General features: G+C 34.4%; 3 protein-coding genes across 4 annotated transcripts; 1 reads left to right on the forward strand and 2 right to left on the reverse strand.

Annotated features, from left to right (window-relative positions):
* Positions 1-5,837: 5,837 nt before the first annotated feature.
* On the reverse strand, positions 5,838-6,693 carry LOC113862464. Its single transcript, XM_027495549.1, has 3 exons — positions 6,265-6,693; positions 6,091-6,165; positions 5,838-5,975 (listed from the first exon to the last, which is right to left on the reverse strand). The coding sequence occupies exons 1-3, from the start codon at positions 6,691-6,693 to the stop codon at positions 5,844-5,846; spliced, it is 636 nt and encodes a 211-aa protein (XP_027351350.1). The 3' UTR covers positions 5,838-5,843.
* A 910-nt stretch (positions 6,694-7,603) lies between these two features.
* Positions 7,604-12,812, reverse strand: LOC113862651. Of its 2 annotated transcripts, XM_027495751.1 has the most exons (8): positions 12,050-12,781; positions 11,804-11,884; positions 11,139-11,213; positions 10,383-10,427; positions 10,211-10,300; positions 8,576-8,677; positions 8,474-8,508; positions 7,695-8,069 (listed from the first exon to the last, which is right to left on the reverse strand). In XM_027495751.1, exons 1-8 carry the CDS (start codon positions 12,623-12,625, stop codon positions 7,847-7,849), a joined length of 1,227 nt encoding a protein of 408 aa, XP_027351552.1. In that variant the 5' UTR covers positions 12,626-12,781; the 3' UTR covers positions 7,695-7,846. The 2 variants fall into 2 exon arrangements, with proteins under 2 accessions (XP_027351553.1, XP_027351552.1); XM_027495752.1 differs by lacking the exon at positions 8,474-8,508 and having other exon boundaries at positions 7,604-8,069; positions 12,050-12,812.
* A 2,321-nt stretch (positions 12,813-15,133) lies between these two features.
* LOC113862627 (serine/threonine-protein kinase AtPK2/AtPK19-like) lies at positions 15,134-20,261 on the forward strand. The gene is made up of 7 exons (XM_027495714.1): positions 15,134-15,261; positions 15,689-16,631; positions 16,981-17,063; positions 17,169-17,289; positions 17,390-17,563; positions 18,785-18,892; positions 19,459-20,261. The coding sequence occupies exons 2-7, from the start codon at positions 15,975-15,977 to the stop codon at positions 19,756-19,758; spliced, it is 1,443 nt and encodes a 480-aa protein (XP_027351515.1). The 5' UTR covers positions 15,134-15,261; positions 15,689-15,974; the 3' UTR covers positions 19,759-20,261.
* Positions 20,262-20,297: the final 36 nt, after the last annotated feature.

Here is a 20,297-nt window from a genome sequence, read left to right on the forward strand (position 1 = left end):
TGGAGAAGAAGGTGAAGATGACTAATGCAATGACATGAATTAAATTAAAAATAAATATACATATAAAGAGACTGATTTAAAATTTGTTTATATATAATTTATAAATACAAGTCCAGCATAAAAATAAAAATATTATTTTTATATTTAATTAAAAAATTAAATTTTAATATTTTTAAAGATTTTTTTATGAAATGTTATTTTTATAGAGATAAAAATATAATTAAGTTAAAATTTAATTTTAAGCAAAATAGTAAAATATAAATAAAATACTATAAATAAAAAATATATAAATGTGCTGTACCATAAACTAACTGACTCATTTAATTGCTAACTTTATGCAAAATTTTTAAATATATACCCATTTATGTGTGAACCTACGTAATTTGATTTGGGAACTTAGGCGAGATGAGAAAAAAAAAAGGGAAGTCCGTGTATCCAACTATATACCCAACTAAAAACAAACTTTTTACTTATATACTTAAAAGATATAATAATCTCTCAACTGTTGATCAATTGATGTGAGAAAATATCATACCAACAAATTGAAAATAACTTATAATAGATCAATAAAACCAATTAACTTTAACTTTTTAAGTTGAGGTTTAAGTAAGTAAAATAATAAACTTTTATTATAAATTATTATTTTAAAAGTATAAAAGCATAATGTACTGGATAAGGAACTACTCGGTCCTACGTATAAGAAAAAGGAAAGTGAGTACCTATTTGACCCAGATTGGCCGAATACAACTCTCAGGACTTAAAGGTAATTAACTCAATTAAGGGTAATAATCAAAGTATTATCTACTTTAAGGAAAGGGCCAAATTTAAGGCTGACCCAGCAGGCCCATTAGCCCATAATAACGCCTATAAAAGGAAGATAAGAAGTACAAGTACATTGTTGACTTTTCATTATTAAATAGCATTTATTACTCAGAACCGAATACTGACTTCAGCATCGGAGTGCATTTTGCAGGTACCTTCCCCACGTCAGCGACGGTTAGAGGGACATCATTACTTCAGAGTAGAGACTGGAAGATTAGTGTTTCCCTAGCAGGAACATTTTGGCGCCCACCGTGAGGCACGATTGCCTTGTTTTTTTTATTAACATGATACTAACAAGAAGCCAACAGGACGGACATGCTCAACAGGGGGAACCTCTCCGCAACAGTAAGAAGATATCACCCTTACCCAATTGACACCCGAAATTTTGATGGAAGGAGGAACTGACGAAGGCCTTTTAGCGGTATTAATGCAGCTCAAAACAGAAATAATGGAGATGAAAAAGGACAGGGAGAAAGATGCCCTGGAGCTCTCGGTATTGAGAAGGGAAAATGTCCACTTAAGAGAAGAAATAAGAACACACATCCCTTCCCAAACCACACCTCTAGCCCAGGATCAGGGGGAGTCCTCGGCGTTACAAGAGAAATCGAGGCTAACTCAATAGTCTGAAACCAAGAATGACCGAGATGATGCGGTGAATCGAAACCCGTTTGCTCATCATATCTTTGATGCTAAACTACCTGACAACTGGAGAGGTCTAACAATAGAAAAATATGATGGCACAACTGACCCTGGAGAGCATTTGGATGTTTTCACGACTCAAGTCAACTTGTACATAGAGAATGACTCCTTATGGTGCAGGATTTTCCCACTTCACTAAGAGGACCAACGCTTACTTGGTTTACCTGACTCCCTCCCTCATCTATTGACTCCTTCACAACCCTCACAAGACGGTTCAATTTGCAGTTCACCACAAGCCGCCCTCACCCCTTGACATCCCTAGCGCTTGTCAATATTCGTCAAGAAAAAGGAGAATCGCTCTGAGCGTTCATGAAACGATTTGATAAAGTGACCCTTTCCATCCACAATCTAGAACCAGATGTGGCCATGCACCACCTCACAACGGCTCTGAAGCCAGGTTCTTTCGTTAATAGTATTTGCAAAAAATCACCTGCTGACCTAGACGAGTTGAGAAGTCAGGCTGCAAAGTATATGCAGATGGAAGAATTGTCCGAGTATCGAAACCAGGTACGGATGGACCAGGGGTCCAATTCAAAAAATACAGATAGGAGAAAAACTTTTAAGTCTAGGCAGGAAAATAAGGAATGAAGGAATGAACTTGAAAGGCCGCCCAGGGGACCCAAGTACCCTTCCTACACTATGCTCAACACTAATCGGTCCAGAGTACTTGATCAGACATTGGCCACAAAAATACTAAGAATGCCTAGACGCGCCAACACCCCTCCTCGGGCAGATGAAAGCAAGGCTTGTCGCTACCATCAGAACAGGGGTCACACCATCGAGGAATGCACAGCGCTGAACGATAAAATTGAAGAATTAATCAAGGAAGGACATTTAAAAGATTTTGTGCAGACAAATCCCGTCGGTCAATTCAGTAGAGGAAGAGACCGTTACCCTGAACCATCAAAGAGATACGATGATAAAAGACTTGAACGATAGAGGAGTAGGTCTAGGGAACCCCCAACTAGACGCTACGATGAACGTGAAAAGTATCCCAAAAGGGTCATTAATACCATAGTTGGAGGGTTTGCCAGTGGAGGACCTACTCATTCGGCTAGAAAGAGACATTTGAGACAAGTCCGATCGGTCAATAATATGTCACTTGGTAATAGGATTTGGATCCCCCCTATTACATTTACTGACGAAGGCTTTCAAGGAGTGGACCTGGTACAAGACGACCCCATGATAATAAGTGTAGATATTCTCAACTGCACCGTTCAGAAAACACTAATTGATCAGGGGAGTTCAGCTGACATCTTCTACTGGAATACTTTTAAGCAACTGGGAATACCAGAAGAGGAACTCAAAGAATATCGTGAACCCCTAGTCGATTTTTCAGGAGAACGAGTAGAGACTCGTGGGTGTATTGACCTTTACACCTCATTTGGATCAGAACATGAAGGAAAGCAAATCAAGGTCATGTACCTGGTAGTTCATGCAAATACCTCGTACAATATATTACTCGGTAAGCCGTCTCTTAACAAACTTAAAGCCATAGTATCAACTCCACATTTGGCTATGAAATTTCTATCAGAAAGGGGCCGAATAGTTACAGTTCATGCTAACCAGAAGATAGTGAGGGAGTGCTATTTTGCAAGCTTACGCATCAAACCACTGCAAGACTACGGACGAGATGTCAACATTGTGACCCCTAGGACTGGGGAGGACATAGATATTGAACTTGATCCTAGGGCTGACAAAGGGTGTCAGGTCGAGCCTAATGAAAATAAGCAACATTTTCAGCTTGGACTAAAGCTTGAGTAGGTTACTTACTTGGGAGTCAGCCTATCTGGCCAAGAAAAATAAGAGCTCTAGATAACATTGATACGAAATGCTGATCTATTTGCCTGGTCAGCTTCAGACATGCCCGGTATTGATCCAACATTTCTCTGTTATCACCTCTCTGTTTATAAAGCAGCAAAACCAATAGCACAAAAGAAGAGGAAAGTGGGAGGCGACAGAGCAAAAGCGGTAAAGGAGGAGATTGCTAAGTTACTGCAGGTCGGTTTTATCCGAGAAGTTAGATACTCTACCTAGTTGGCCAATGTAGTCATGGTCAAGAAAGCAAATGGCAAATGACGAATGTGTACCGATTACACAGATCTCAACAAAGCATGCCCAAAAGATGCTTACTCACTCCCGAGCATTGACGCTCTCGTAGACGGTGCAGTAGGGCACAGAATGTTCAGTTTCTTAGATGCCTACTCTGGGTATAACCAAATCCGAATGTACCCACCGGATGAGGAAAAAACTGCGTTCATCACTGACTCGGCTAATTTTTGTTACCGAGTAATGTCTTTCGGTTTGAAGAATGCTGGGGCGACATACCAGAGACTGATGAATAAAATTTTTGAAGGACAAATAGGAAAATGCATGGAAGTATATGTTGATGACATGGTAATCAAATATGCCAAATTAGAGCACCACCTCATGCATTTAAAAGAGGTATTCGATCAGGCTCGGCGACATAGGATGCAGTTTAATCCTGAGAAGTGTACCTTTGGAGTAGCCAACGATAAATTCCTGGGCTTCATGTTATCCAAAAAGGAGATCGAGGCAAATCCTAAATAAATGTCAAACTATCATCGAGATGGCTAATCCTTGGAATGTTAAGGAAGTTCAACGACTTGCCGGTAGGATTACTGTCCTTTCCAAATACCTTCCCCACGTCAGCGACGGTCAGAGGGATGTCATTATTTCAGATTAAAGACCAGAAGATTAGTATTTTTCTAGCAAAAACATATAACAAGTATTGTTTTTAATAAAAATATTATTTTTTAAATATTTAAACCCAATTTTAAAAGTTGAGATTAACAAAATTGATAAAAATATATATAAAAATTTAGAAAACTTGAGTCTATGTTTTAGATTCATAGCATGTTTTTAAGCAGAAATTATCATTTTGTTGTATTCATTCGAATATGCGTTTAAGGAAAACGATAGCCTATCCAAGCACGAAATAAAATGTCTGTTACTTTCTTTTTAAGAAAATGTCTATACTTTCTATGAAAAGGGAATATTTGTAAAAAGCCTTTTTAGCAATATAATTAACATAATTAAATGTCGTGCATACTCAAGTATAGGCATAAATTACAAAGTTTCAAATTTAAGTACTTTCCAGTTCCATTTCTACGCTTAGATCGCAACAACAAACTCTAATTCTGCATAATCAAATTGTTTACTGTGTATCTGATATTACAGCGAAAGGGACAATGATAGTTTTTAGAACAAAATTATGGATGGGTAGTTCTAATTCTGAAGGTGTTTGAAATATTATTTTCTGTAACATTTGAATTTAAAAATTTAAAATATATACGTACAGGAAAACGATCTTTTTATAGCGATATAAATCTAAAAAATTTTACATTCAATTTAAGCTTTTCATTTAATTTAAATTTAACAGATTATAATTTATTATTCCACTGACTATTAAATTTAAATTAAATAAAAACTCAAATTGAGTGTAAGAGTTTTTAGACTTACAATGGTGTAAGAGAGATCTTGCTATATATATATATATATATATATATTTAATATTTTAATAAATTTTTTATGATATAAAATTTTAGAAATATATTATAAATATAATTTTATTATCTCATTTTATTTAATAAAAAATAAAAAATAGAGCAATACCTGTGTACTGCACAGCGAACAGTACATTACCCCCATTCAGATAAAAAAAAAAAAGAAATCCTTTAATTGCACAATATCATCAATAATGTCCTGAAAAGAGTGAAAATTAAGCTGCCACATAGATAATTATCGTTGGACAAATGTAATATATAACTATGATGAAGAGAATAAAATTTAAAAAATTTATATCTTAAATATTTTATAACAAGTTGTATAAAATAAATTAAACTTTAAAAATATATAATAATTAAATTTTAAATTATGATTTGGTGATTAAATTTATCCTTTTTATATCATTTTACGCTTATTAACTAATTGAATCTAATTTATCGAACTCTTTAAATTCATTCATCTTACTAATGAGTTTTTAGCTTTTAATTTCCAGCTAATTTATTTGTGAAATTTGCCAAGTAAATATAATTTGATCGAGTAAATATGATTTACTATATTTTTCAGTCACTGAAAAAAGAAAAGAAGAAGCAGACAGATTGAAATATGAACAGAATGCTCAAGCTTATTTATTAGCAATATAACACTATGAACAGTGACCATTTTCTTAAAATGTTAGAACAAAAATAAAATAAGGGTACTAACTGCAATGTGAATTTTAGAGAAATTAAAATAAATATAAAATAAAGAACATAACGAGAAATTATGTATGGAATCTTCTTGAAATACGGCTTTGCTCAATTCTCTGATTTTGTTGTATGTGTAGTATGAGTTTGTGAAGAAGCTGAGCCCGGACTTTGCAGAACGTGGCATTCGTCTTCAACAGATTCAGATTCAGATTCAAACTTCACCGTTTCCTCGGTTTTCACCTTCACAACATCAAAACAGAGGTACATTTCTCAATTCCCACTCTCTTTCGATCGAATTCTGTATGAAAAAGTTTGCAAATTAAATTCAAAATTCATGAACACCACATGCACGTACCTCGGATTGCAACGGTGCTTCGTTGACGATCTTCTCTTGTTCCTTCTCCCTGAGCGTTCGCATCGGAGAAACTCTCTGATTCAATTAAAAAACGAACGGAAGCACAAATATTAGCATTGAGAAATCGAAGTTGAAAACAAATAGAATAGGAAAGGTGTTGTGAACAGTGAGCACCATGCATCGATGCTTGAGTTCCTTCAATCGGAACAATCTATCGACCTCGATCTCGAGGTTCTTCTGAATCTCTCCTCTCTGTTCCATCTCCTTCAGCTTCACGTCCAGCATCGCCTGTTTCTCGTTTAGCGTTTTCTCCGTTCTCTCCTTGTCTGCTCTCAGCCTCTCCAGCTTTTTCTTGATCGCGCTAAGCTCCTCCGCCAGCGATGTCTCTAGCGGCGGAGCTAGAGGTGTTACGGCTGCGGCGGCGGCGATTGGATTGTTCTCTTTGTCGATTGCTGAGATCTCCAAACATGGCTGATCGGGATTGGGCTTGGGCTTGAGCTTTGCGGAAGGGTGGATGACATCGGCGGGAGAGTTCTTGAGCTGAAGCGGCGTCCGGCCAGATCGCGGCCGCAGCTTTGGTGGTCCGGTTGTCGGAGTGTGCATTTGCGTTTGAATTTGTGTTTGCATCGGCGTTATGTCGTGTTTGGTTTGTTTGTTATTGGTTTGGGATTTTGGTCTGGTAGGGAGCTGAAGGAGAAGGGAAAGAAAGTGGTGAATAAAAGAGGTTGAGGGCTTGAGGCGAGTTTTGAATTTGAAACCAGACAGGCGCAAACGGCTAGTCCCTTTTTTTTTTTTTTTTAGTGCTTTCTCAATCATATTTGCTTTTAAAAAAGCCACATTGGATTCTATGGAAATTTTTCAAAAAAGATTCCCACGCAACTTTGATTAAATTTTAGATCTAAACTTATCAGGTGTTAACTCACATTAACTAGTTTAAGTTATATAGCTCGTATGATTAACAAGTTGAAGTATCTTTGGTATTTTGTAACGTGGACTTTAAAAAGTTATAAATATATTACAAAATAATTTAACAGTTGGGCAACTTGTTTTTTTTAATTTAACGAAAAATGCTAATAAAATATTTTACATATTATTTTGTCATTTTTGTAGCGTGATTTAAAGTATCACTTGTTAGGTGTGAGATTTTTTTTTTAGAATATGGCCAAGTACTAATATGTAGATCTCTGTTAACAGTAATTTTTTTAATCATACATTGATCTCGAAATAAAATCTGAAGTTACATAGTTAATTTTTTTTTATTAAGCATTTACAATTTAAAAATTTTATAGTTAAAAGTGTAGCACAAATGTCATTGAAAGCTCCCGGTTGCCAAAAAAAAAAAGTATAATTGCAAGCCAAAAATTTCACCAACAGACACGTATTGTTATTATTACCTGCGTTAAACATGTTTTACATTTACACGGAAATTACACATGTTACTATTGATTAGAAAACTAAAGCATTTTAGATTTGAAGTGCGCATTATTATTCAAGATGGAAACGTATTTAATTGCTTATCAAAAGAAAAAATATCATCTCCGTCAAACTATGGAACATTTGTTTATAATTACATACCGAACACTTATTCAGAGTGAATAGGCATTACAAGCTAAATATTGTTAAAATATATGTCCAAAAAAATATAGAGAAATTCAACGAAACTGTACAAATGAAAGCCTACTTACCACCGAAAAGGAAAAAGAAAAGAAAATCCTTTTGGTGTTTTTAATAGGCTTATTTAAACTTTCATAATTTTTTAATAGAAGGTGTGTGTACGGAATTTAGTAGAAAATCCATGAAAGTCAAAGATAGTCCATCGGAAGCTCCCAATTATCTTCATTAGCCCAATCTCTTTGATTGGGTTTTCTTCTTCCCAAACTTTTCCTTCTTGAAATATGACCATACGTCTCAGATTGTTCAGATTCATAATCTTCAATATCATCCACTGAAATTCCCACATTCTGGTTCCCCAAAAAGCCCTAGTACAAACAAATAGGCTGCTCTATTATCAATAGGACAAAATAAAAGAATGACTAACAAAGAGCTATAAAAGGGTGCCTGAATGTATGCACTTTTTGTTTTAATGAGAAATCACAATGTTCAGCCAGTTTCCCCCACTGAATTCAAATTTAATTTCCAGAATAATAATTTAAAAAAGGAAGATTCTACAACAAAATGGCATCAAATATTTCAGATACAAAATGGCAAATTATTGCCAACGAATATAAATAGATGGCTTTACATAAAGCATAAACTTAATATGCTATAAGCAGAAGAAATCAAAAGAAGGTATCAGAACTGTAAGTTTCAATGCATTAACCATTAAAAGCACGCGCTTATATTTATGTATCCAGCAAGACAAGTGGAAATAATCCAGATTCACGGAGTCAGTAGAAACCCAAGCAACATTTTCAGCAGCTAAGAAACAGAAGTGAATGAAATCTCCAAGCAAACCTGACAGTTTTATTCTTGAACTAAATAGTACCTTTGAAAGCCTTTGTATACGTAAAGCTGCAGCTTCGTGCACAACAACTGCATCAGATACTACTTCCAGTACGTCCTCAACCAGCAAAGAGTAGGTACTCACCTAAAATTTAGCAAGTGTGTGTTTGGATGAGCTTATTTTTTGTTCAACACTTTATCATCCAAAGCTTTGTGAGAGAACTTAAAAAAAAACAGGAAATAATCAAATCCAAGCATGCTCTAAATATTATAAATTTGTAGAGTAAACTCTCAGGAGCACTATGTTAACAAGGTGGCATAATTGTGGCCTGGACTGGCAACAAAAGATCAGAGACGGCAAAAGGATTTTAATACTGGTGGAGCCAAGACTAACAAGTAGATATAGAATATATGTCTTCAAATATTTATGTCAAAGGATCCTGAATCAATTACAACATGTGTCAAATTTGACCCCTTACATTTCTGAATAATTTTTATAGAATGTGAAATTAATCAATATAACAATTAGTTTGAAAGTTATTATCAAGTAGATCAGTTTTACAAAATTTCTTACAAAGATAAAATTAATAAATATTTCATTGCATTACTTTATTTTAACAAATAATATGATTTTAAGATATTAAAATATATCAAATTTTGGATAACATACCTACAAATATCCAAATTATGTGAAATTTGATATATAAGATGATTCAACAGTTAGATTTGTCAATCTTATAATCTCTCTCTCTCTCACACACACATATATATGTCAAGAGAAATTATTTGATAATATAAGTACTTGGTCTCTCTAATGTTATAATCAAAACCTTTATTATCATATGGGCTCTACCAAACATGGCTGGAATGATCATCTTCCTGGGACAGAAAATTGGCAAGGTCTCTGGCCTATGTCTGAGACAATAATCAAAGGCCAAATTCCACTTAGCACAAAATGTTGAAACAAAACAGTAGCAAACTGAAGCTAGGGGTGCAGCCAAATAGGAAACTGCAAATCAAAGCCAGGGAAAAACAGCCACAGTTGACAGCCAGGGCAAAACAAGACCAAGAGGCATCGTAGAAGACATGCCCAAAGATCAGATGAGGTAAACATGGAACCAAGAGGAGCCAACATGCAGTAACAGACAACAGATGGTGTCAGTTCAACTTGAAACTACTTAGGATGGGTTGATAGTAGTGTTGGAGGTCATTGATCTCAGAAATATGTGTTTTGAGGAAGGGGTGGTGGTGGGTGGGATGAACAGTAATCAAGAACATCTAATGGGAGGGAGCAACACGAACCAAAGCGTGACAAAATTTTCTCATGTATTATGTATGATATGCTACAATAAGATGATAACACATAGAGCACTAATCCATACTTATACTAAACTAGACCATAATCCTATCTAAATAAGGAAACAAATCATGTTAGAAAATAGGGAAAGTAATTTAAGAGATAATCTAAGATACTCTAAAATATACTAAGATATAATATTGATATCATGAACTGCTTTTCGTATATTCTAACAATAAGGTTTTGCCTAATTTTTTTATATACCTTTGTCAAGTGAGAACTAGCAGGAATTTCCATTTCATTAAAGGGCAATATTAATTGACAAAACTTGCATGCAATCTGTAACTCTGTACTTGTATTACAAAGAAGCTACTCACTTACCAAACTTGATGGAATGATGGATAGTCCAAATGAATCCAGTTCAAGTTCTTCAACAGCACCTGAATTGATGCTGAAAGTGTACCCGCGCACCTAAAAGTTAAGATTTCCCTAATTATATAATGGAGATAAATAAACTAGTGAAAACAATATGGCGAAAGATATATATAATCACCTTTCCAATATTCCGGCGAGAGGGTGTTACAACTTTGTATCCAACCTAGCAAATTCAAACACATTAAAATGTCTCCTAATTTGTATCAATTTAATAGACATGGTAAACAAGCCAAGATTGACATGACAAACCTATGGAATCTCATGACAAATAGAGAAATTTGGGGCCTGTTTGGTTTCAGGAATGTTTTCTGTTTTCATTTTGTTTCTTGTTTTCAAAGATTTGTACAGGAAACAAAACAACCTAAAATAGTTGCTTTCAGTGTTCCCTGCACGAATCTTCAAAAACAGGAAACAAGATGAAAACAAGGTGACAATTTTGTAATTAAACGTAAAAACAGAAAATTAAAACAGAAATCATTTCCACAAACCAAACAGGTCCTTACTCTTCAGCAAGAAGGACAAGAAATATCCAAAGAGGGGAGATCACATTCTCCTTACCAAATCCATAAATAAACATCTGAAAACATCAAATCATACGAGAGATTGAGTTCACATAATTTACAAACAATGGGAAGAAAGTCCCTTGGCATAAGCCCTGATACTTCAAGAAATATAAATATTTTCCTCTAATGCAAGATTTCAGTCTTAGCATGAAACATAACTAATACGCATTGTTTCAACAACACACCAGCATTTCAGTACCACATGATGAAAGAAGACTTCTTATCCAAATTCTGCCGGACAATGAACTATCCAATAAATCACATAAAAAAATAATTCACTAGTTTGATCCATATAAAACAGCGAAACATACCAGTGTCTCCAATCCAACCATTTTAAATTCGTTATCTATCACACTTTCATCCTGGACAAGGACAACATCTCCAACCTGAAACAGGTACAAGCAGTATACTCAATACAAGACCAATTGAATAAACTTCTAGATAAGTACTTATAGGAGAAAAAAATTAATATGAAAAATGAAAAAAATTCTCATAAATTCAGAAAAAGTTCTACTCTTCAAGTTTTAGAGAAATTAAATGAAAGTGTTCTAAAAAAATAGAGAAACATGAGTTGATTTTAACTTATGAGAAATGTTTGATTTATTTTACTACTAATTTGTTACTCCTATAAGTACTTATTGAGAAGTTTATCCTAACTTAGCCATAGTTAAATATCCAAGAAGTGACTTGCTGGCAAGGCAAAAAGGTATACCAAATATAATCAGGAGTTCAGTTGAGGCCACAAGACAAAATTATGAAGGCAAGCAAGAGTTTGCCTTTGAACATACAATGCAAATGTTTTTTTACAGAAGGTATCTTTCATATTTGCGCAGGTAAAAGAACTCCCCAGAAGTGATATAAAGCAATCGTAAGGGGGAGTAAAGTATGTTTGAAGCAAGTATATACACATTCAACTGAGAATATGATCAATCTTAACTAAGATAAACAATCTCCCCTGATTCCAAACTTCCTATACCTGGCTAATATCCTCCAGAAGGAACTTTTCTGAATCCCCAGAAAGTAAGTTTGGCCTCACCTCCGCAAATAACACCATCCACTGAAATGAAATTACTAAAAACATTAAATAAAATAAATTTCTCAGCCCCACAAAAAGATATCATATTCATATCAACAAAACAAACAACTACTATTAACAAATTCCAAAAAAAAAAAAAAAAAAAGAATCCCAAAGCTGCACAAAATTAAGATTTTCAAGACTCACAGAGGTAGTGTCCACCCAAAGCTGCGAGATGAATCCCAAGCTAAGAGCAGAGCGAATGCTGATCACCTGTTTCGCCAACAAACTCGACCTTCTTATCACCTGTTTCCCTCTTCTGACTTTGAGCTTTCCACCAAATCTCTCAACTTGTTCATCACCTTCTTTCAAATCAACCTCATCTTCATCCCCCTGAACCCGAACCAAATCATCCCCTTCCAAACCCCTCTCCCTCTTCCCACTTCCCTTGTCATCATCATTCTCCACTCCAACAAATGGGACTGACCCAGTTTCACTGGGAGAATCTTCTTCACCAACAGGGTTTCTCTCCAATCCAAAAGTCTTCTCCTTTCTGTCCTCAAATTCAAGTTCGTTGTAAAAGCTATAACCCCTCGATGGGCGTGCAGCGGAAACGATCATTTTACTGTTTTTGGTTTTGGATAGTTTGGGAGAAAAGGGGGCATGGGAATTTGGGTTGAGTTGGGTTCTAGCTGTAAGAGTTGGGTATGAATTGAGAAAGGGGAATCTTGGAGATTCTGCTGCTGAAATGGTAAGAGGGTTTGTGGCGAGAAATTCAGTCATAGTGAGTGAGAGAGCACAAAGAGACCAAGCAGAAAAGCAGAGGCAGAGCCCCTTTGCTGCATGGGTACAAATTCTACAGCGTCAGAATATGGTGGGGAACTGGGGATGATGTGTTGAAGTGAACCAGAATGATACGAAGGGAGTGGAAAATTATTGTTGGAGATAAAAAGGGGTGTAATTGCCTAACTGGGAATGGATATTGTGTGCTAATCTTATTATGCGATTTTTTTTATTTGCGTTTTTTAAAAATATTAAATTTCTATAATATCTATAAAATGTAAATACAACAAATTTACACTAAAAAGTTATGTAAAATTTTAATATAAAGGATAATAAATTTTGCTTGAATATAATTTTTTATTTTCATGAAAAAACAACTCCCACACAAATTATCGCTTAAAATTGCAAGATACATACAAACATCTAAGAGATTGAAAAAAAAAATAAAAATACTATCCCCATGCAAAAGGAAACAACCATATGAACTGTTAAGAGATTCCAGTTTTCAAAATATACATATTTATTTCGCATTTGCACAAACTCAAAATCATTGGATGCCATAACATTTATATTTATTTTTAAAAATATAATTTCATGTTTTATAGTCATAAATTTTAAAAGCAATCCATCTCGATTGAAATTACCTAATCAGCTAACGTTAACGTAATGATATAACCTTCAAAATTCAGACAAACTCACGTCTATATAAACGAGATGTTAATCTACGTTAAATTGACTCGTGAAAATTCTGCCAAAGTTTTTATTTACTTGAGCACAAGAGGATTTTTTCTTTCTTTTTCGTAAAATCATCCTCCTTCAACAAAATATCAATTGCACAAAAAGCTAAAAACCATTATTGGAAGACTAGTCCTAGCTCTCACAAGAGTCTATAAACTTACATAAGTTATATAACCTTTTCACTTTTATAACATTTTGTTTGGATTAAACATCACCCTCTTTACATGCATCTCATTGTAGATTACAGGTTTTTCTTTTAAAAAAAAAAGTTGAAGCATCAACATAAGCAAAAATATCTAAATAAAATCATATCAATTGATTTTGATAAAATTATATTTTTAAAAATTATGATAAGATTTTTCTTTTAGTTATTTGAGTATATATTTTAAAAATGAATTGGAAAACTTGAGGACTTTTTGGTTATAGAATATGTTTTTTGTTGTTATTTTTTATTTTTATTATGTTTTATGGTTTTAACGATTTCTACAGAAAACACTAAAACTATTTTTTTGCTATTTTCTGTATAAATTTTTAAAAATAGAATGAAAATAGTAAAAATAAAAATATAAAAAATTGTTTTTAAAAAATCAAACAAGCCCTTAATTTTCATTTAGATAACAAAAAACCATCTTTAGAGATAAAATTATTAAAATGAATATAATATAATACCAAAATAAAAAAAGATTAAATCTCCGTAACTGACCATGTTTATTTAGTTAATTCTTATATAAAAAGAATACATTTTAATTCTTCCACGATAATTTTTATAAATTTATTCTTATTATTTGTTGATAATATAACAAAAATAAGTAAATATCAAGTATATGAATTAAATTTAAGATTTAAATATACGAATTAAATTTACAATTTTAATATCATTTTAATTCTTATATATATAATAAGGATGATTTCATAAATGTTTGTTTTTACGTAAAGACAAAAATACAATTTCTTTATATAAAACTAGAAAACAACAACATTAAATCTAAAAACTAAACTTTTAGCTTAACCAATCTAATACAAATTCTTGTAAAAGCAGACAACTTTGAGAGTCAAAGTTGTAAAATCACCCTCTCTCCCTTATGCACAGAACTTGTCAAAAGGTGAGTTAGATACCGACGTGAAAGACAACACCACCTTGCATTCGGTTGTGTTCAATTTTATATCATCGTACTGTTGCGAATAAATCAAAAGAGAATCTGTAATTTTATATTTATTCTTATTTTTAAATTATAATTATTGATAATTTAGTTAAAGATTTAAAGATTAACATTAAAGGAAAAATTATATACAATATATTAACTTCTTTCAATATATAATATATATTACGATTCACTTCAATCAATTTTTTTTATCACTTAAAAAATAAACTAAAAATAACGCGATACACTAAGTTAAAACAATGTTAACGTTGACAAAGACATTTAAGTAAATAACAATAATAAAACTTTTATTGTAAGGCTCAATTTGTTCATGAACTTTTAGAAGGTAAAAATAGGTATCAAATCACAAAAAATGTTGTCAAAAAATTTCTTAAACGTAAATGATGCTCCTCTCCTTATTAAATTTTTTGGTAAATAAAATTTACAAATTATTTAAATTCCACAAAAAAGAAATGAAAAAAAAAAAAAAGCGGGCCAAAGTGTGGATCCAAAAATAGCATAGGAAAGCGCATATTCGCATCCTCATTCCCCCCTACGAAAGGGGAGAGTCCATGCAAGCAGTGGGCCCAAAATGCACCCATTATTGACCCATTCACATGATGCCACGTGTGGAGGAATAATAAAAGATAACCATAAAAATGGTATAAGTGGCGACGCGAGTGCCTCACCGCTAAATCAAAATATTCCTGAAAACAACGCCCTCCTTTCTCTGCCCCTACCCTGCAACCTTCCAAGGTCTCTCCCTCTCTCTCTCTCTCTCTCTCTCTCTCTCTCGATCTATTAGGTTGCCTTTAATTTTAATTCTGTTTGTTAATTGTTAATTTTCTTATTGGTTTTTTCTTTTATGATAACCCTAACCTTACCTCGGTGCTTCGGAAATTTTTGTCTCTGTTAGATCTCGCTTTTATATAGATTTCAGTTATTGAATTCCGAATAATTTTCTTCCATGACGATCGAGCCGTTTCTTTACTTATTTATTGAGAATCGGAACTCGAATTCTTTCTCTGTATGCTTATGGTGTTTTATGCACGTGATAATTTTGTGAATTGTTATGTCTGATTTATGGAAGTGGTTTTTATGGTATTGTGATTAGGTTATGGTAACAAATGCAGTTGTGTTTGTTTGTGTGACTTTTGTTTGTTGGTGGTGAATTGAAACGCAGACTGTCAATTGGATCTTCATGAGTTCAACAATTACTGGAGCATACTTCGTTTCCTGTGGCTCGGGAAACAAGAACAACGACAACGACCTCTTCTGCTGGATTTTGCTCTGCTTGCTGCCTAAGTTTTTGGGAACTCCTTTTGCTTACATTAACTTTCTCCTCATTCAGGCAATTGATAGGAGTCCATCTGCAGTGAGGGTCTTGGGGAGCTTTGGGGTTGTTGATATTTAGTCTTTATTAGTTTGGTCATCAGCATATTTAGATCCCTTATTCTTAGGTGGTGAAAATGGTTTCCTCTCAGTTTTCTGGTTTGACGACGGCTGGTGCATACAAACCGTTACAGACTCATTTACTCTTTCCTGCGGACCTTCCTGATACGGTAAACACGGAGCATATTGAGCTAGATTTCTCTGATGTCTTTGGTCCAGTTACAGTAGATTTGAGTAACATTGATTCCACTACTGGTGAGCCTGTAGAAGAAGTGAGCGAGCTGGTTTATGATGACCCGGAAGTCATTTACACTCGCTCTCATTCTCTGGTTGGCCCTTCTACTTGTGTTAATCAATCCCTTAAGCTTGGAAAACTCACCATACATGAGACTGAGGATTCATTAGAATTAGTGGAGGATTTCACTGGAGAGACCATTGAAGACATAAAAGAATCTTCCTTTGTGGAGGAATCTTTGAAAGATGAAGATGGGAATCTCATGAAGATCCAGAGAGTTAGCATTGAGGATTTCGATATTTTGAAGGTTGTGGGGCAGGGTGCATTTGCAAAAGTATATCAGGTAAGGAAAAAAGGTACATCAGAAATATATGCCATGAAGGTTATGCGGAAGGACAAAATTATGGAGAAGAATCATGCTGAATACATGAAAGCTGAGAGGGATATTATGACAAAGATAGAGCACCCCTTTGTTGTTAAGCTCAGATACTCTTTTCAGGTATTTAATTTTGAATCTGTAATAAGGTTTTGTAGCTTCTTTTGTCTTTTGTTGATGGTCTATCTTTAATGATGTAGCTTTGCACAATGCCATGCCACTTTCATTTGATTTCTTCCCGCTTTAGGGTTTGTCGTAGTGTAATTGTGTATGTTAACCAAAATATAAATGAACAATATGAGTTTAAGGCATGGGTATTTATTTTAACTACTTTATTCTTTGTTTCCAGAATTGTGTTCTTTGCTAGTGAAATGCTTTCTCTTGTTAAGTTTATCTGTCTTGTAAAACAAAATGGTCTCCAGTCTCCATTAAGAGAAATTAAAAGTTGTGTGTTCTTGAAATGCTTTTTCAGACAAAGTACCGACTATATCTTGTGCTGGATTTTGTAAATGGCGGCCATCTCTTCTTCCAGCTTTATCATCAAGGCCTTTTCAGGTAAGCTTAGCTTTGAGGCTTTTTTTTTTTTTTTTTTTTTTTTTTCCTGTTTCTGTTTTTAATTTGCAGGATTAATATTTGTCCCATTTTTCTTTGAATATTCAGAGAGGATCTGGCACGCGTATACACTGCTGAGATTGTTTCTGCAGTTTCACATCTCCATTCAAATGGAATAATGCACAGGGATCTAAAACCTGAAAATATCCTACTGGATGCTGATGGCCATGTACTCTGTCCTTCCTCCCTCATGATTTTCATACAGTGGCTTTTAAATCCTGCTTTATACGTGTATTAGCTGAACATTGATTTCTTTGTTGATCTACTAGGTTATGCTGACTGATTTTGGCTTAGCAAAACAGTTTGAAGATAGTACAAGATCAAATTCGATGTGTGGTACATTAGAGTACATGGCACCTGAAATTATTCTTGGCAAGGGCCATGACAAGGCTGCTGATTGGTGGAGTGTTGGTGTCCTACTGTTTGAGATGCTTACTGGAAAGGTTTGCATCTTGTTCCTTGTTAATTTGTAACTCTGGTTCTTCTGGATATTCATAGTTAGATGATCTTTTAGTGGGTAGGAGGGTCTGTGTACTAGCTGGTTGAGGAAAAATCTCAGTTGTTAAATTTGTTGCATGTTTGTTGAGATTGATTAATTTTGGGGAAATAGCTGCTTATTTTTCAAAAGCCCTCCAGGAAGCTAACAAAAATAAGTGATTATTTTTCCAAAATAAGTTAACCAAATACACTTTTATGATTGCAAACACACTGTCAGACTCAAACTTGCATCTAACTATCTAACTAACCACAGCTCAATATTAGACTTCAAATTTTTCTCTGTCCTTGTTTTGTTGTGTCCATCCTTCCTACTTAGGGTGCAAGCAATTAACTTCTCTAAAGTCTGCATGTTTAGACCAGATTTGGAAGATATTTAACTATTATAGGCTGTCTGAGATCAAAACACTAAGCTTAATTTAAGTGCATGTCTGGAATATCTTTCTTCGCAGAAATGATCATATATTTTTTAAATGCTCGACAAAGCTGCCAAAAATAAGCAATTATTTCCTCAAAATAAGCCAAACTAGACATGTACTAAGTCATTTACACAATCTTATGTTTTCTTTCTTTCCAACAACTTGATTTTAAACAGTACTTTTGGCTGCATAAATGTGGCTTGTTCAAGTTTTCCAGTTCTGATTTAGTTCTAATGAAGTTACGATTGCAGGATTTTTTAAATGTTTAATTGGCCATAGGACAATAATAGTGTACCTTCTTAATTACTTGTAAACTGCTAAAACATTTTTTATCCAACTATACAATGTTTGTCTCTTTAAAGTTTAATTATATAAATATTTATTTTTATTTACATGTTCTTAAGCTTAGAAGCTGAATCTGCTGAAGCACCATGGCAGGCTTATTTTATTAGCTAACCAAAAAAGTGCAGCCTGCCTTGGTTCATTTGCGCAAATCAGTCAAGCTTATTAGTCTTGGCTTGGAGACAATTTTACCCCTTTCCTCAAATTAAAGGGAGAAAATAAAGGAAATGGAGGATGTCAAATTTGGGAATTTCTATTAACATTACCACAGATATTTTTGGTTCATTGTTTTGTTGTTGTAAAGTAATACTTGTAAGTTGTAATTACTTGGGAGTTGGGAACTGAATAACTGCTAGGTCCTTTTGGAGTTGCTAAATGATTGTTTTTGTTGTTTCACCTCCTCTGCAGCCACCTTTCTGTGTTGGGAGCCGTGACAGAATTCAGCAAAAGATAGTTAAAGACAAGATTAAGCTGCCAGCATTTTTGTCAAGTGAAGCACATTCACTGTTGAAAGGGGTAATTACTCTAGAACAGTTCATCATCTGAAATCATATGATTATTTGGCGCATAATAAGCTCTAGATAACTTTTCTGTCTTAAAATACTACTGTCAATTCAGCATAGCTGTAAGATGTTTAATTGCCATACATTGAAGGGCCTCAGCATAATCAAGGTTTCCTTTGAGCATGATAACTAATGCATGTATTGTGATGCTTTTTATGGTTTCAAAGATGAATTACGAAGGTCAGTTTTGGAAGAGCTTGTGGAAATAGTTTATGAGCTTATAGCTTATTTTAATAAGTTTATTGGTATAGATTATTTAAATATTTTTTTTTTTTAGCTTATTTCAATAAGTTTCATTAAATTTATGACTTAATTCATCTTTTAAAAGGAGTGAATTAAATAAGCATTTAATTAAGCTGTGTATCTTCACGTACCCTTAATCTTTTATTGAAATGCTGTAGAGAAATATTCTTTACTAGAGATGTTAATTCCTTGATTGACATTTCATTTTGAGCTTTTCTATATTTGCTACTTTGTAAATTGACAAAAGTTAAACAAAGATGATTATACCTGTTACAGCTGCTACAGAAGGAAGCAACTAAGCGCTTAGGTTGTGGAGCCCGGGGGATTGAAGAAATTAAAGGCCACAAGTGGTTTAAACCAATCAATTGGAAAAGGTTGGAAGCACGAGAGATCCAACCAAGCTTTCGGCCAGAAGTAGCTGGGAAGCACTGTGTTGCCAACTTTGAGAAGCGCTGGACTGATATGCCTGTTGTGGACTCTCCAGCTGCCAGCCCAAATGGTGGAAATCCCTTCAAGGACTTCTCTTATGTGAGGCCTGCAGCCTCTTTTCTTCAAAGCCATAGCCCTGCTTGCTAACTTTGCAGCTTGAAATGGCATTGGCTTAAGATGCACATGTTTTCGTATACTGTCTTCCTTCTCATTAGGTATTACCTGTATTGCCAACTTTGAGAAGAGCTGGACTGATATGCCTGTTGTGGACTCTCCAGCTGCCAGCCCAAATGGTGGAAATCCCTTCAAGGACTTCTCTTATGTGAGGCCTGCAGCCTCTTTTCTTCAAAGCCATAGCCCTGCTTGCTAACTTTGCAGCTTGAAATGGCATTGGCTTAAGATGCACATGTTTTCGTATACTGTCTTCCTTCTCATTAGGTATTACCTGTATTTGGATGCGTGATCAGTGGTACACTGTCACAGTAATTGCCAACAAGAAATGTTTTCTTCTGCCATTAGGACTTGTGTGAACTTTGCAGGTTTTGAGTTCAGTTACTTATCGATGTGACTTGCGGCTCTACAGCTACGTTGAGCTGTCTTATATGCAGCAAATAAATTGCTTTATTTTATACTGTTACAAATACTGTGTTCTCAAGTTACGTGTCTGTCTTCAAAATGTTCTGGCA

Source organism: Abrus precatorius, unplaced genomic scaffold (assembly GCF_003935025.1).
Source record: "Abrus precatorius isolate BTA unplaced genomic scaffold, Abrus_2018 Scaffold3, whole genome shotgun sequence".
NCBI classification, from domain to species: Eukaryota; Viridiplantae; Streptophyta; class Magnoliopsida; order Fabales; family Fabaceae; genus Abrus; species Abrus precatorius.

Coding starts and splice junctions, on each gene's coding strand:
- LOC113862464 (XM_027495549.1), bottom strand. CDS start 6,693: ATGCACACTCCGACAACCGGACCACCAAAGCTGCGGCCGCGATCTGGC. Junction 6,166..6,264: donor AACTCAAGCATCGATGCATG/GTGCTCACTGTT, acceptor TAATTGAATCAG/AGAGTTTCTCCGATGCGAAC. Junction 5,976..6,090: donor AAGCACCGTTGCAATCCGAG/GTACGTGCATGT, acceptor GATGTTGTGAAG/GTGAAAACCGAGGAAACGGT.
- LOC113862651 (XM_027495751.1), bottom strand. CDS start 12,625: ATGACTGAATTTCTCGCCACAAACCCTCTTACCATTTCAGCAGCAGAA. Junction 8,509..8,575: donor GTATACAAAGGCTTTCAAAG/GTACTATTTAGT, acceptor TCTGTTTCTTAG/CTGCTGAAAATGTTGCTTGG. Junction 8,070..8,473: donor CTTGGGTTTCTACTGACTCC/GTGAATCTGGAT, acceptor TGTTTGTACTAG/GGCTTTTTGGGGAACCAGAA.
- LOC113862627 (XM_027495714.1), top strand. CDS start 15,975: ATGGTTTCCTCTCAGTTTTCTGGTTTGACGACGGCTGGTGCATACAAA. Junction 17,064..17,168: donor TATCATCAAGGCCTTTTCAG/GTAAGCTTAGCT, acceptor TTGAATATTCAG/AGAGGATCTGGCACGCGTAT. Junction 18,893..19,458: donor CACATTCACTGTTGAAAGGG/GTAATTACTCTA, acceptor TACCTGTTACAG/CTGCTACAGAAGGAAGCAAC.